General features: G+C 37.1%; 2 protein-coding genes across 5 annotated transcripts in view; both read left to right on the plus strand.

Moving 5' to 3' along the window:
• LOC127414552 (synphilin-1-like) overlaps positions 1 to 17,562 on the plus strand; it is a 285,700-nt gene that overhangs the window by 167,788 nt on the left and 100,350 nt on the right. The gene's annotated exons all lie outside the window — the stretch shown is intronic.
• Positions 1 to 17,562, plus strand: part of LOC127414562 (putative histone-lysine N-methyltransferase PRDM6) — a 60,762-nt gene that overhangs the window by 35,375 nt on the left and 7,825 nt on the right. For 2 of the 4 annotated variants that reach the window (XM_051652679.1, XM_051652678.1), the window contains 2 exons: positions 4,846 to 5,188; positions 12,513 to 12,689. In XM_051652679.1, the coding sequence (XP_051508639.1) occupies positions 4,846 to 5,188; positions 12,513 to 12,689 (520 nt within the window). Of the gene's footprint in view, positions 1 to 4,845; positions 5,189 to 12,512; positions 12,700 to 17,562 lie in introns of all 4 variants that reach the window. The other 2 variants (XM_051652680.1, XM_051652681.1) reach the window with 2 other exon arrangements.

The raw sequence follows: 17,562 nt of genomic DNA on the forward strand, positions 1-17,562 counted from the left end.
GAAATATTCTTCTAAAAATCTTTGTTTACTTTAAACTTCTTTCCGAATACTGAAATATCTTCCCTGTACATCAAACATATTACGGGCACACAGATGCACACTTCATATTTTACTGCATTCAGTGTGCCCGCTTTATTAAATCAGGAAGGTCTAACGGTCTCCCACATGTCTCGTCTTACAGTCGGGTAATGTGATGTTTATGTACACAGCGTGTTGCGTGATGAAGAATGTGGTATGTGGTGTCTATAGAAGTGTTTCTCCTCTGCTGTACTGAATGTAAAGTTTCATATGAAACTCTTGTCTGTAGAAGTGAGTTCATCTGCAGTGTAGCAATAGAAATATTGCAGTCCACCGGTGAAAGAAAGAGCAGCTCACTTCAGCTGTCAGTAATTCAGTAACTCAGGCCACATCCACACTAATAGGTTTTGGTTGAAAATGCATAGATTTTGCTATGTTCATGCCTCTATGTTTACGCTTTTTCCTCCATTGTAAACGGAGACTGTCAAAACCACTTTCTAGTACTGCATTTTGCAAAAAAAAAAAAGATTTTGGGAAACATATTACCAACACAGTTCCAACATTCTTTATTGTCAAAATAAGACAAATAAATGAAAGTATATTAATATTACCATAAACTTTACAGGCCCAAACAGTATGCAAAAATAATTACCATGTCATAGGCTGACAATAGGAACATTTAACATTTTGTAAATGCAAAAACAACACAAAAATTGTGATTTAAAAATTAAAATAAACATTTAATGGGATTAATCTATGAAACGGCATTTAAATGTCTGTGTGGTATTTTCTATGATTTTGTGTAGTTTGTTTTTGGTTTTTTTTTTAGGATGAGTTTATGTTACACAACCCGTCCATGTTGGCATCTGTCTAATTTGATGAGCTTCTACCAAGTGACAGATGAATTTGTGCCAAAATACTGTAGTTTGATTGGATGCATGACAGGGGTGGTTCAAGACCATTTTGACTGGGGGGGGCAACTGTATTATACCTTAAATGTCCCCTGTACACATATAAAACATGAATGCCCAATTCCCAATGTGCTCTAAGTCCTTGTGGTGGCGTAGTGACTCGCTCAGTCCGGGTGGTGGAGGATGAATCTCAGTTGCCTCCACGTCTGAGACCGTCAATCCGCGCATCTTATCACGTGGCTTGTTGAGCGCGTTACCACGGAGACATAGCGCGTGTGGAGGCTTCACGCTATTCTCCGCAGCATCCATGCACAACTCACCATGCGCCCCACCGAGAGCGAGAACCACATTATAGCAACCACGAGGAGGTTACCCCATGTGACTCTACCCTCCCTAGCAACCGGGCCAATTTGGTTGCTTAGGAGACCTGGCTGGAGTCACTCAGCACACCCTGGGATTCAAACTTGCGACTCCATGGGTGGAATGCAGTAAAATTCTTGGGTAAAATGAATGATAGGCTACATCAAGATTTTAGATTATAATTTAATCAGTAGGCTATAATCAGCATGTACGGGTCTTGTAAATGGTCACCATTTCCTTTAAGATTCTTCTAAGAATTTGTAAGCACATTTTTAAATTCAATAGTTCATTTTAAATGGTCCAATGTAACAAGGGAATTTTTAAATGCACCTCTATTACTATGAATTTAAAAAGTAATAAGTAAATAAGATGGCTTTAATGTGTTTTTTGTCATTTTTAATCATAATTATGACTGTCGGTGTCTATGCACATTCCTTATTGAATGCACTGGTGTGCGTTTCTTATTAGAGAATGCTGTTGCTAATATTAAGGGGTCTGTGTGGGTGCCTCGTGCCGCCCCCCTGCAAGATGCCACCCTGGGCAACTGCACATGTCGCCCATACCTAAATCCACTACTGGTTGAAAGTGTCATAGAAGCACCACAAAATAACGTGTTTGCTTCAGAAATTGTGTTTTTCATCTCACGTTTGCTTTTTCTGACACTATCGGTTAGGTTTAGGTTTAAGGTTTGGGGTAGGGCGATCGGTTTTGTTGATTTAAATCTCAAAAGAACATTAACCTTAAAAACCTCATCTGTTCAGGACAACATTTCACTCGCTTTTAGCGCCACACAGTGGACATTTCACCTCAGAACTGCCCTGAGACGTGTAATGAATCACTTCATTTTATTTGATGAAAAACGCTCCCAAAGTCACGCAATGTTCGTTTGCATTGAAGTAAAAAGGTATTATAATACTTTCTTTGCACCTTGAATACATGAGAGTAAAAACAACTTCATCATTAATTTCCAAAAAAGCTTTCAAACACATTTTTCAAGGTAAAAAAATATATTTTTAAAAATATTATGAATTTCTGAGACAAGAATATCAAAAGATTTCTCAGGATTATACCACATGAACAAAATGTGCCTTTTCATAAAAATGTCAAAATGAATATCAGATATTTTTTAAAACTTGAGGGTCTAAAGGTGTCCGCTCTGTTCAATGGCTTTTATGGTCAACATAAACAACAAAATAACTACCTTATACATGTTGGTTTCACCCAATGACTTTGATGTGGTGCACAAAAGCGTTTTATGGGCGAAACCTTGAAAAGTTAAAAATATGTACACGCTGTAACTGTACGCTCGTCATAGCAATATCTTACATTCTGTTCTCTTCTTTTTAATGAAAGACAAAATGTTTCCTTGAACTGTTCTCTTGGCCATTTTTGAAATTGCTCAAAATCTTTGAAAATTTGCATTACCTTCAGTGGCATAAGTTTCATGTGAACACTAGGAAGGACAAATCAATGCATGGCTAAACTCCAACATACCTGCCAGTGTTTTCAGAAAACTGTCATCTTATCACAGTGGAGAGAAAGCACACATGCTCATGGTTGCCAGATTGCGTGACTAAAGCGTCACCCTGCCAGAATATATCCAAACTGTTCAAGTGTGAAGATCTAATTGTGGGATTTCACCTATAGAAATCTGGCAACCCCACATGTCGAAATAGAATGATTTAAAAGCTGTTATATATCAAATGTAGAAAGTTTAATATTTTACTTGCATGATTAGTTTTAAGTAATACATGACAAAATTAATCTAAAGGGGATGGTGGTTTTACAAGGGGGATGATTTTTGGTATTTCTTGCAACAAGGGGGATGGCATCCCCTTGCATCCCCCCTCAACTCGAGCCCTGTTTATATATATATATATATATATATATATATATATATATATCTGCAATGTGAATGATAATTTTTGACTTCATACCTGTCCAATCTGTAGAAGTAGCAGGCGTTTAGAATAAAGTTTAGTCAGTGTTTCTCACTTCGTGCTCATAGTTTTGAGTGAATAAATCACATTCAGTCGGGCGATCACATACGGTCTAGTCACACAAATATTTCAACATATCTGAAGCTCAAATCAGATCTGAAATTTCGCCTCTGCAGATGGTCAGAACTCCACATTTATCCATTTATCGGATGCAGTGAAAAGGTCGCAAAAATGTAACGAGTACTTTTCATGTTTGAATAAGATTGTAGTAAAAAGTACTATTTTTTCTTTGGAAATGTAATTAGGTAAAAGTACAAGTATTCCTTTAAATTGCACTCGAGTAAAGAACAAATCCCAAAAAATAATACTTAAGTATTTTTACTCAGTTACTTTACACCCCTGATGATGATTCTCAATACCTGTTTCAATACTTCATCAAAATAGTGACTAATTTAAAAAGTTACAATTTTTTCAAATTCCCAAGTAATTATTCAATACAATGAAACAGTCAACAGTAAAGTAAGAACAAATTACAAGCTACAGAACAAATAAAAACAATAGAAAAAAGATGTGTTTGAAGTTTTTTTGCCCATGCCCAATTCCCACTACTTAGTAGATCCTCGTGGTGGCGCGGTTACTCACCTCAATCCGGGTGGCAGAGGACAAGTCTCAGTTCCCTCTGCTTCTGAGACTGTCAATCCGCGCATCTTATCACGTGACTCGTTGTGCATGACACCGCGGAGACTCACAGCATGTGGAGACTCATGCTACTCTCCACGATCCACACACAACTCACCACACGCCCCATTGAGAGCGAGAACCACTAATTACAACCACGAGGACCCTACCCTCCCTAGCAACAGTTCAATTTGGTTGCTTAGGAGACCCGGCTGGAGTCATTCAGCACGCTCTGGATTCAAACTCGCGACTGCAGGGGTGATAGTCAGCGTCAATAATCGCTGAGCTACCCAGGCCCCCTTTAACAGCAGTATTAAGTACTCAATTAAATATTCAAAATTGGAAAAAAAAGTCATATAATGTAACATAAAAATATGTAAATGATTGGTCTTCACTGTATTTTACATTAATACATATTAAAGCTACTAAAGTTAAACAGCCAAGAGCAGTGAGTGATTTCTTCAATTTATCGTTATTGTTGTTTAATAATAACAACATAACGAGATTTTCATACAAATAATTTTTTTTTTTTTTTTGTCTTACTGTTTACGATCCCTTTAGACATAAATGACTATGTTAATAACAAATTAATAATAAAAAGATTGATCTTGTGATTTTACGAATCGCTATTGGGATCATTCAAATGGAGATCGCGATTAATCGGAAAATCGATTTTTCCTCCAGCCCTAGCTGTCCGTGACCCTATCTGAACGAACCTGAGAGACTCATGTTGCAGTCGCAAGCAGGCCAGTTTAGAATCATTGCTGAAGGGAATTCAGAGCAGTTTTTGTGTCTATAATGATCATTAATTCTTCAAAAAAGAGTGTTAAAAGTGGACTCAATCTGTTTCCATGATGCTGATACTTCAGTGACACTGTTTGTGACAGTCTGCATGAGTACACATTCTCACTGACTTGTGTTTGTGTTTTGTGTAACAGTGAATGTGCCATCTACTGTAATGGAGGCGATGAGCCGTCAGGAAATCCTTCAGCCCTTCAGTAAGAGTCCCAAATCCTCCTCGCTGGTTCTGCTGCGTTCGATGGTCTTCCCTCAGTCGTCCTGCTCACGGAGCTTCTCCCTCCTGGACAAGAACAGCCACAACGAGTCCGGTTTAAACCAAATGAGCTCCAAAAACCAGCGCGTGCTGGCGAGTCCCACGTCCACCAGTCAGCTGAGTTCAGAGTTCAGCGACTGGCATCTGTGGAAATGCGGCCAGTGCTTCAAAACCTTCACACAACGCATTCTACTGCAGATGCACGTGTGCACGCAGAACCCTGACAGGTGAGATTCAGTGACAACAACAGCTTTTAATACAGTGTATTAATAAACCATGCACAATGTCTTAGCTCACAAATCTTTGTTACATGGCAGCGTTTCCACCAGGAGATCTTTACCTGTTTAACACACCTGAATTATGATCTGATTGGCTAGTTTATAAAATCTTCCATTGTATTGACTGTGTCATACGCACCTGCGTGACCACTCAGGTGTGTGGGGGGTGTTTATTTAAATATAATGTTTTATGAAATGCTTGAAATGAAAACTGGAGTGTCGTAGAGTCCATACGGCACAAACGTGGCAGCAGTTGATGGAGAACATTGATCATTTTCATGAAGCGTGCATGATTAGAACTGCCTGTTGACATGGCATGTAGACATCTGCGCAGATCTGTGTTGTTGTAACTTCTTGACCTGTGATGATGGGAGTTCTTTCTAGAACATTGAATATTTTCAGTGATTGTTAGATCAACATCAGCATGATCTACCAGAAACTTCAGTGTGGTTAAAGTGAAGCCGTGACCAGCTCACATCTTCACTCAAGAACTAAATCATGCGATTGAATTAATGCTGCTGGTGAAAAACATCTAATGAGCTTTGACAGTCCAGCTGCAGCTCTAGAATGAGGGATGCTGTCTGAACTCCATCTGCAGATTTCTTTCAAATGTCTTTTTTGTTGATCCAACAGAGTCTCATAGTACCACGTTACTTTACCTAAATTTTCGCATTATGATTTTTACGTGTCTCTTTGTATGTATTGTGGCAGTTTCCTGGTGAAATGAACACTAGAGGCGCATGAATGTTTGAGACTGTGGTCGTGGTCGCTATAATGTGGTTCTTGCTCGGTGGGGCGTATGGTGAGTTGTGCGTGGATGCCGCAGAGAATAGCGTGAAGCCTCCACACGTGCTAGGTCTCCGCGGTAACGTGCTCAACAAGCCACGTGATAAGATGCGCAGATTGACGGTCTCAGACGTGGAGGCAACTGAGATTCGTCTTCCGGCACCCGGATTGAGGCGAGTCACTACGCCACCACGAGGACTTAAAGCGCATTGGGAACTGGGCATTCATGTTTTATATGTGTACAGGGGACATTTAAGGTATAATACAGTTGCCCCCCCCCCCCCCCCCCAAGTCAAAATGGTCTTGAGCCACCCCTGTCATGCATCCAATCAAACTACAGTATTTTGGCACAAATTCATCTGTCACTTGGTAGAAGCTCATCAAATTAGACAGATGCCAACATGGATGGGTTGTGTAACATAAACTCATCCTCAAAAAACAAAAACAAACTACACAAAATCATAGAAAATACCACACAGACATTTAAATGCCGTTTCATAGATAAATCCCATTGCATTTTTATTTTAATTAATAAAATAATTTTTGCATTTACAAAATGTTAAATGTTCCTATTGTCAGCCTATGACATGGTAATTATTTTTGCATACTGTTTGGGCCTGTGAAGTTTATGGTAATATTAATATACTTTCATTTATTTGTCTTATTTTGACAATAAAGAATGTTGGAACTGTGTTGGTAATATGTTTCCAAAAATCTTTTTTTGTGGAACATGGTCCAAAGAGAGGGTGAAGGCCCTCTCAAGCAGGTAGTACCGGAGAGTGAGGACCACCCAATTGATGGCCAGACACTCCTTTTCTATCATGCTTAGTATTAGCTTTCGGCTAATGTACAGCACGGGGTGCTCCTCCCCTTCCACTACCTGGGACAACACAGCCCCCAACCCCCTGTCTGATACATCCATCTGTAAAACAAAAGGGAGAGAGAAGTCAGGGGAATACAACAGTAGACCGCCACAGAGTGCGGCTTTTACTTGTAAGAAAGCCTGTTGGCATGGCTCCGTCCACTGGACCAGGTCTGGTGCTCCCTTTTTAGTGAGATCAGTCAGCGTGCTGGTGACGTCCGAATAATTAGGCACAAACCTCCGATAATAGCCAGCCAACCCCAGCAACTGTCTCACCCCCTTTTTGTACTTGGACCTTGGACAAGCCGCAGTGGCTGCTGTCTTATCAGTTTGAGGACGCACTTGTCCGTGACCCAAGTGGAAGCCCAGATACTGTACTACAATTGCACACTTCTTCGGATTTGCTGTGAGTCCTGCCCACCTCAGCGACCTCAGGACAGCCCTCAGATGCTGGATGAGCATACGCAGCGTGTGGGCAAGGGACTTTGTCAATGAGTCGCTGAAATGTCGCCGGGGCCCCAAACAAATACCAACAGAAGAGTAACAAATTGGTGTAAGCTAAACGGAGTGGAAAAAGCAGTTTTTTCTTGGGAAATGGGAGTCAAGGGAATCTGCCAATATCCCTTAGTTAAATCCAGTGTCGAATAGAAACGAGCCACACCCAATCGATCGAGAATTTTGTCAATGCAAGGCATTGGGTACACATCAAATTTAGACACCGCGTTCACTTTTCTATAATCCACACAAAACCGGACCGACTCATCACTCTTTGGGACTAAGACTACCGGACTAGCCCAATCACTGTGGGATTCTTCTATTACCCCCATAGCAAGCATAGCTCTCAACTCCTCCCACACTACCTTTTTTTTTGTGTTCGGGTAAACGATAGGGACAACTGCTACTATTCTTTGGGCTTTAGGTGATCAAAAATGAGTGCTCATGAATAAATATGGTATTTTAGACCCCTAGCTTTTCTCCTGAAAGTTCTACAGGTAAAATCCTGTGCCTGATGACACTTTTTCACTCACAGACTTTTCCTCAAAATCAGAACGCAGTTTTATTGAAGATGAAAAGCTCTCTTTATGTCAACACAACACACACATCATGTGCTGCTGCTCAAATCCATATGTGGCATTTAACTGAGCTTTTCCCATCTGGATGTAGAGTTTTGCCTCACTAACCAGCATGCTTTTAGGGTCTAGTGGAGTGGTGGTGGCGTAGTGGGCTAAAGCACAGTACTGGTACGGTTCGATCCCCACAGCCACCACCACTGCGTCCTTGAGCAAGGCACTCAACTCCAGGTTGCTCCGGGGGGATTGCTTTGGATAAAAGCGCCTACCAAATGCATAAATGTAAATGTAAATATCTAAATATGGAGTGTAACATCTCTAAACCTAATTAAATACAGCAGAGGATGTATTGGAGATTTTCTGCTTAGCTCTATTTTCTCTGGTGTATATAAACCTATAAATCAGCTGCTGATGTCTCACAGAAATACACACGGCAAAGGTGATGTAGAGGAAAACACATGCCACTTATTCAATAAACTAATATTCATAGAGAAGAAAAATGTTTGCGGGATTCCTGAGCAGATGAAGTCAATGTGAGGCTTTGTCAATATTCAACTTTATGACCCTGAGGTGCAGATCAAATTCAGCTGAACAAGGGAATCTGAGATCGGTGGCTGTTTGACTCACTGAATCAGTTTCAAATGAACTCACATATACAGCATTTACGGCCTTTGGCTTATATACGAATGTATTGATGTTTAGTTTATATGTACATTTTGGAGCGGATAAATGATCAGATCATTGCTGATGTGTTTTGCTGACGTCTTGTCTGGACTCGAGCTGTTTTTGAGCACATCAATCATTATGATGTCATATTTCTGTTGGGCTTCATTAATGAGTGAAGCCCCCAAACGAGCAATTCATTACAGTATTGAGCAGTGAATAACAAAATACTGCCTCTAACAAGCTCAAATAAATATTCTCTTCTTTACATAAAATATGAGATCTAGATATCTGCTGTGCTTGTAATGTTTGGAAACATGTGTGCATCATTATTACTCATTTAATTAGATAAAATGTAGTAGTCTTAGTTTTGATATAGTTCTGTTGCAGGAAGGTTTTGGCTTCCGGAGGTGCGGCTGGTCTTTACTGGAGGTCCAGAGAGTTTATTTATGTTCTTGCAGCAGGCCACTGCTGTAATAAACAATAAATGGACATTAATCACCAGTGCTGCTGTAGTTAATACTTCACAAACATTCATCATGTTAACATATTCACTGCAATCACTGCATCTCCCAACTGAAAAACTGCAGTATGACTGTGTGATTACTGTGAATACTGCCACTAAAGGCTCTTGTTGTGCCAAGAATATCTTTTGTGTGTGTGTGTGTGTGTGTGTGTGTGTGTGTTGTTTTTCCAACGTTGGAGTGCTTATAACTCCAGAAGTATTAACCCTTTAAGCTCTGAATATGTTTTTTAAAGATTTCCTGTTTCAGTGGCATACCCAAAATAAAAGCTTAAAATTAAAAAAAAATTAAAAAAACAAAGAGGGTCAAGTGTTTGGTATCATTGTAAAGAAAATTTAATTTTTTTAATGATATAGATTATGATACATTCTGAGACTCTCACCATAAAAATCAAATCACAAAAAATTAAGCAGAAAATTTACCATGTTTCTTAGTTGACCATATATATCTCTGGGTGTAAATAAGGTAGCTCCCAAAAACTTTTGTTTTTGTACCCAATCATGTTAGCTGTATCTGAGAAATGTTTTGTGTCAATACAACAAAGCAATCAAAAGTAATAAAAAATCATTTATTATAGTGTCCAAAAACATCTCCATGTGTTCAAAAGCCTCTCCAAACAAATAAAACATAATAATTGTACATAAGAACTAATTACACATGCAAACACGACAATGACTAAAGGTTTGCATAACATGCAGACATGATTTTAGTAATGAGATTTCACAGAATGAGTTTCATTCTGTGTCATTTGAGTCATCATTGAGTCTGTGTCATGTATTTGGCGCCATCTCCTGGTGGCCATATGCAACATTGTGCATCATGTGGATTATCTAATGATCTATAAAGATATCTTGGTAACACTTTACAATAAGGTTACATTCGTTAACATTAGTTAATGCATTAGGTATTATGAACTAACAATGAACAATATATATTTTTACAACATTTATTAATATTTGTTAATGTTACTTAACAAAAATACTTACTATTATTCCTTTTTAGTGCATGTTAGTTCATAGTACATAACTAATGTTAACATATACATCTTTTGATTTAAAAAAAAAAAATGTATTACTATATGTAGAAATTAACATGAACTAACAATAAACAATACTTTTACAACATTTATTAATCTTAGTTAATGTTAACTAATGTTAACAAATGGAACCTTATTGTAAAGTGTTACTGATTCAGAACAAACTTTCCTTTTTGTATATTCATTTTTAATTATATTGTTAAATATATCATTATATGGTTAAATCCCAGAGAAATTAAGCTCTCAATGTGGCTTCATCTGAAAAAAATTTACATTTTCCCATCTCCAATATTTGAAAACCAAATGTGCATCACATGGTATGAAACTTGTATTTCTTGTCCAACAAAACAAAGGTCTGAAATACAAATAATGTTATAACTAGAAATGTACCTTTACTTATTCACATAAAAACAATAGTCAAAATTGTGATTTTTGAAAGTCCAAAATACACTATTCAGAAAAAGTGACACATGTGGCTCATCAGTTAGTGCAATACATATAACTAGTATTTTGATTTAATAATTCAAAATAATTGTTCTACTGACAAGAAACAAGAGGGTGAATTATGGGTCACACCCAAAACACTCATATCTAATAATTGATTAAATGATGAAAAAATGTGTTAGGACTATCACTTGATGATTTTCCCCAGTAAAAATATCAAAAACAATTTTTTTTTTGAGTTGACACAGAATGACCCTTTTGAGCTTCATGAGGCCAATAAAAGTATACTTAAATATTACAATCCTGATAAAGACTGTATGAGAAAGTGACCTGTTTGAAACATGTGGTTAAAAACTCCCTCAAATATGATTTCAGAAAGATCAAAGCCTTATTTTTTAAAGGGGAAACATCACGTTGTAACACTGTTGAACAGAAAGAGCTGGGACACATTTCTGCTTTTGCACAGAAAATACTTTTGACCCGAACAATTGTTTTTATTTTAAAATGTTTTACTTAATCCAGTTGGAATAAAATTCCTTGACTTTGTTCACATATGGTATCTGAAAAAGGACCATTTTCAATAATTTTTTGTTTTTGTTTTTTTTTTTGGTTTTTAGTTCACTTTTTTACACTTGTTGTGTTCCCGGTCAAAAATGACCGGCCATTGGAAATGTATGGATTGGACTGCAAAATACAGAAATATTAAGTGTTCAGCAGCATCACAATCCATTAAATGAACACATACTGTAGTAAGCTACATTGCAAAAAAAAAAAAAAAAAAAAAAAAAAAAAGAAATCCTTAATTAGTATTTTGTCCTGTTTTCCAGTGTAATCCTGATAAAAACTGTATGAGAAACTGACCTGTTTGAAACAAGTGGTTAAAAAACACTTTGATGATGTCACTCCCTCAAATATGATGTCAGAAAGATCAAAGCCTTATTTTTTAAAGGGTATCAAAATGTTGATTGATTGGCACAAAAATAAATTTAGACTTGTCCCTCCTTTTCTTAAAAAAATAAAAAAATAAAAAAATAAAAATAAAAAAAAGCACAAATGTGTGTTCCAGTGAGACACTTACAATGGAAGTCAATGGGGTCGATCTGTAAACATTAAAATACTCACTGTTTCAAAAGTATAGATACAAGACATAAACAATATGTGTGTTAACATGATTTTACTGTGATAAAATCAATTACTAACCACATCTGTGGAAAGTTATCAGGATTACAGGGTTCTGTTGTCATAATGAAGTTGAGGATTAAGTTGAAATTATTTGTTGTGGTAATCAACATTATGCCACAATTGTTTAAATGTATTAAACCCGGAGTATTCCATTAAAGCATTTTAGACAACAAATGACATAGACTGTGAAAACATGATACAGTATGTTAATTTGGGTAAAAAGAAAATGTAGGTGAAATTAAATTTATTTTATTGCATTTTACTTGTTAAAATATAATGGTGATGTACTGATCTTACATTTCACATAAAACATCCAATGGAGCATTTCACTAATGTAAAACTACTGTCAAGTTTTTTTCTCTTTCAAGCAAATGAATAATGAGATTAATAATAAAAAAAATAATTGTCAATTTATCTAATTATGCCTCTAAGTGCTTTCCGTTATTGTTTCTGATTGTCAATACATGAGCAATTTCTTTCCAGCCCTCCATGATTAACTGGCACTTAACTCATAATTAACCTGATCATTACCACGGTACATTCACAGCCTCAAACATGATCCGCAGCTCTTCCAGTCGAGCGCTGAAAGGGTGGAAATATTGATAGATGACCCAGACAGTGTTCTCGCCCTGTTGTTGATGAGGGTCACGCTACCATGGTAACAGCATTGGGACATCCCATGTGTTTGTCTCTTCTATGTCTGCAGACCGTATCAGTGTGGACACTGTTCTCAGTCGTTCTCTCAGCCGTCGGAGCTGCGGAATCACGTGGTGACCCACTCCAGTGACCGACCCTTTAAGTGCGGCTACTGCGGCCGAGCGTTCGCCGGCGCCACGACCCTAAACAACCACATCCGCACGCACACGGGGGAGAAGCCTTTCAAGTAAGTAACAGTGAGTACCATCGTTTCTTAGAACATGTTTTTGTGCAGTTCTACCAGAGATATTCTATACAGAGATATCAACCTCCGCGCGTTTACCATTTTAGAGAGCATAACGGTCAACTTGGATCACGTGGCCAATCATATGACGGCTCACATCAATGGACCGCGTTCAGAGTTTTACGACAGTTTTGGCAAGTTGTTTAGGACATCTACTTTGTGCATGACACAAGTAATTTTTCCAGCAATTGTTTACAGACAGATTGTTTCACTTTTAATTGACTATATCACAATTCCAGTGGGTCAGAAGTTTACATACACTTAGTTAACTGTGCTTTTAAGCAGCTTGGACAATTCCAGAAAATTATGTCAAGCATTTAGACAATTAGCCAATTAGCTTCTGATAGGCTAACTGGCTAATTTAAGTCAATTGGTGGTGTACCTGTGGATGTAGTTTAAGGCCTAGCTTCAAACTCAGTGCCTCTTTGCTTGACATCATGGAAAAATCAAAATAAATCAGCCAATACCTCAGAAAAAAATTGTGGACCTCCACAAGTCTGGTTCATCCTTGGGAGCAATTTCCAAATGCCTGAAGGTACCATGTTCATCTGTACAAACAATAGTACACAAGTATAAACACCATGGGACCACACAGCCACCATACCGCTCAGGAAGGAGACGCATTCTGTCTCCTAGAGATGAACGTAGTTTGGTGCAAAAAGTGCAAATCAATCCCAGAACAACAGCAAAGGACCTTGTGAAGATGCTGGAGGAAACAGATAGACAAGTATCTATATCCACAGTAAAACGAGTCCTATATCGACATAACCTGAAAGGCTGCTCAGCAAGAAAGAAGCCACTGCTCCAAAACCGCCATAAAAAAGCCAGACTACAGTTTGCAAGTGCACATGGTGACAAAGATCTTACTCTTTGGAGAAATGTCCTCTGGACTGATGAAACAAAAATTGAACTGTTTGGCCATAATGACCATCATTATGTTTGGAGGAAAAAGGGTGAGGCTTGCAAGCCGAAGAACACCATCCCAACCGTGAAGCATGGGGGTGGCAGCATCATGTTGTGGGGGTGCTTTGCTGCAGGAGGGACTGGTGCACTTCACAAAATAGATGGCATCATGAGGAAGGAAATTATGTGGATATATTGAAGCAACATCTCAAGACATCAGCCAGGAAGTTAAAGCTCGGTCGCAAATGGGTCTTCCAAATGGACAATGACCCCAAGCATACTTCCAAAGTTGTGGCAAAATGGCTTAAGGACAAGAAAGTCAAGGTATTGGAGTGGCCATCACAAAGCCCTGACCTCAATCCGATAGAAAATTTGTGGGCAGAACTGAAAAAGCGTGTGTGAGCAAGGAGGCCTACAAACCTGACTCAGTTACACCAGTTCTGTCTGGAGGAATGGGCCAAAATTCCAGCAACTTATTGTGAGAAGCTTGTGGAAGGATACCCAAAACATTTGACCCAAGTTAAACAATTTAAAGGCAATGCTACCAAATACTAACAAAGTGCATGTAAACTTCTGACCCACTGGGAATGTGATGAAAGAAATAAAAGCTGAAATAAATCATTCTCTCTTCTATTATTCTGACATTTCACATTCTTAAAATAAAGTAGTGATCCTAACTGACCTAAGACAGGGAATGTTTTCTATGATTAAATGTCAGGAATTGTGAAAAACTGAGTTTAAATGTATTTGGCTAAGGTGTGTGTAAACTTCTGACTTCAACTGTAAATGCATCGGCAGACTGTGAGCAAAACTGTTTACAATCCAACAATTAACAGCATGTGTTGAGTTCACTCTGGCATTATTGAATTATTCTTTATACAACAGTTAAAAGGCTGCTTGTCCAATCAGATTAGAGGAGCAGAACCGAGACTGCTGATATTCGTTGACGCTTCACAGTGCTTATTTGCGTTTGTGGCGTTCCAGATGGGCTCTGATTATAGAGAGCGTTTTCGAAAGTTTCCAAATGAGAGATCGTATACCATTTGCCGTGCTAGGGGTCAACTGATGGGGCTTAAGAACCGAATGTGGTGATGTCAAAAGCACCAGTGCTTCAGTTGATACTAAATATAAATAAGTATATTTGTAATATTATGTAATATGTATATATTTATATAAATTAATGATACCTTATCGATAATACCAAATAAAGACTCAATTCAGTACCCATGCACTGTCTTGTTGGTGGCTGGTTTCCGTCACATGAATATGCATGCAAGAAGAGCACTCGTGATTGTGGCTGTCAATAGAGTGAACGGTCAAAATGAGAAATTATAAAGTGTGTTGAGTTGGTTCATCCAGATGAAGTAAGTAGCAAATATCAAGATATAAAACCCTGAAAACAAAGAGTATTATATATAGATGTGCTCATGAGCTAGGATATTTGCAGTCTCTTTTATTATGTAATGATGCCATGAACCTCCTATTTGAATCTATTTACAGCCTGCAATCTGATCTAACTAACTTTCCCAATTCAATTCTCATTCACAAACTCTTGATTCGATCTGATTTTGATTTGATCCAATTTTTATTCGATATCGATTCATATGGGTATATTTCTGTTATACTGTCCATTTTGCTTACATACTTTATTAACCCTATAACGCCGCCTGTATCAAATTTGATACGCTATTTTCTAAAGCCTGTGCGTCATTTGCATAATAAAAATGTTGCCGAAAATCTTGTTTTCTTCAATGCATTAGATGTCTGCTGCCACGTGTTGGACATTTCCGAGCATTTCTTGATGGAAAAAATATTTTTAACAATTTTCTAAAAATGTCAGTTTTTGTATTGCATGCACTCGTTTTTTTATGTGAAATCTTTGCTGATTTTAATAAAGTAAAAGTGGCAGTAATGATTATATTGTTACTGATATTTTAAAATGAGTATTTGCTGAATATAAGCAACTTGTGCTTGGTTTAAATTTTGTATATAATTTTATTGAAAACACATGTTGAAATCCATGTATCAAATATGATACAACAGTCTTTTGAGGAATATCTCTCAATCTCCATTACATTACATTCATGCACACCACAAAACAAATCACAGAGCTTTGAAAATTCTGACATATACATTTTATAAGATATATTTAAAGTGTGAACTAATATTTCAGTGTATTTTCATATATGCAGCCTGCTCTGTCATTATAAAGATAATATATATTTAAGATAAAATAATATTTTATTCATTTCAATCCATATTTATAGAGCAAGGAGAGGAAGTTGTCATGGTCAAACTCTCAAACATTTAGTATCTCTGAAAAGTCCAGAGAGTCCTCTGATAATACCCCAAGATTTACCACTGTAGAAAAACATACATAACAAATGTCCTACACACAAATGAACTGCTGCCTCAGGAGGAGAATGACCTTTAAAGCCTAATGGATCAAATATGATACATAAACTTTTGAAAAATTTTCATATTCATTCTATTCCATCAATAAATGTTCCAAAAAATAAATATATTTGTTACATGTTTATTGTTTACTTGCATAATTTGTACTATTTACAAGTATTTACATTGATATGTAGAACATGTGCTTATTCGGTACTGTCTCTTTAAGACTACCGGCATCAGTCAATGAGCGCATATAACGAGAGAAGACGTGCACGGTTTCTTTAGCGCATCTATGTGCGCTTAGAATGAAATGTTTCTATTTTTGTTGTTTTTGATCAATAACTGCAAGAATCTCTGAAAGAACAGAAAGGATATATATAAAAAAGACATTATTCAATGAAAAATGGATTGTGTGGATCTTGTCTTTGGACACATTATAATCAAACGTATACTCTAAACACAGTGCTGAACTTCTCCATTATACTACTCAATCACTGCTGAGTGAAATATCAACTTTTCCTCCACTAGCTAACTGAACACATACAAAAAATTTAAAAAAAATTAAAAAATAATCAAGTGGTCATAATAATAATAAAAAAGCAACACTTGTGATGTTCTGGGTCATTTTTGACCCGCCATAGAAAATTAATAGGAAATACTAAAATACAGAGATATTATTATTATTTTTTTTTTTTTTTTTTTACAAAAAAAAATCAATAATTCAGACACAATGCAGAACACAACCACACATAAATTAAGGGGTGAGCCTATAAAACATCCACAATGCAGAAAACACACCCACACAAACCCAAACACACATACAGGTTTGTTTGATTATATTAGTGATCTCTTACTGACTTCCATTGATTTCATATCAGGCTAATGATATTTTCAATTTCCAAACTCTATCCCTAAACCTAACCATCACACAAACATGTGCACATCACTAGATTAGATGATTTTTTAGTTTATTTTTTTTACTGATGAGGACATTTGGCCCTCACAAGTGTAGGCAAACATGTCTATATTTACCAAACATACCACACAGGTCAAAGTCTGAGTCTGACCCCTGTGTGACAAAGTTTATGTTGGAATTTTGATGTTTAAAATAAATGACAGGTAACAAAATTATAACTCTGTATTTTCTTTGTAACACAATCAGATTTGACTGTAACAGCATGGTCAGGTTTGACCGCATATTGGAGCATCACTGCAAAATCTGACACTTCAACATTAGTGGTTTAGAAAAAATGCTACAATTTGACAATAATAGTTTTTTATAATGTCTAAATAAATATCCAGTGTGTAACTTGTGATAATATCTAGAAATTAAGTTTGTTACAACATTGGCTTATAGAGATCAGCCAATGCATGCAGCACTGGAGCATCTACTGGACATAGTTGTTATTTCATACAGTTTTTTTTATTATTATTACAGCAGATGTCACCAGAGATCCCCAATGCATGACAAACTGTGATGTTTTGACACTCTTTCAGTTTACTGAAATGAAGGTTT

The sequence above is a fragment of the Myxocyprinus asiaticus genome, chromosome 24 (assembly GCF_019703515.2).
Source record: "Myxocyprinus asiaticus isolate MX2 ecotype Aquarium Trade chromosome 24, UBuf_Myxa_2, whole genome shotgun sequence".
NCBI classification, from domain to species: Eukaryota; Metazoa; Chordata; class Actinopteri; order Cypriniformes; family Catostomidae; genus Myxocyprinus; species Myxocyprinus asiaticus.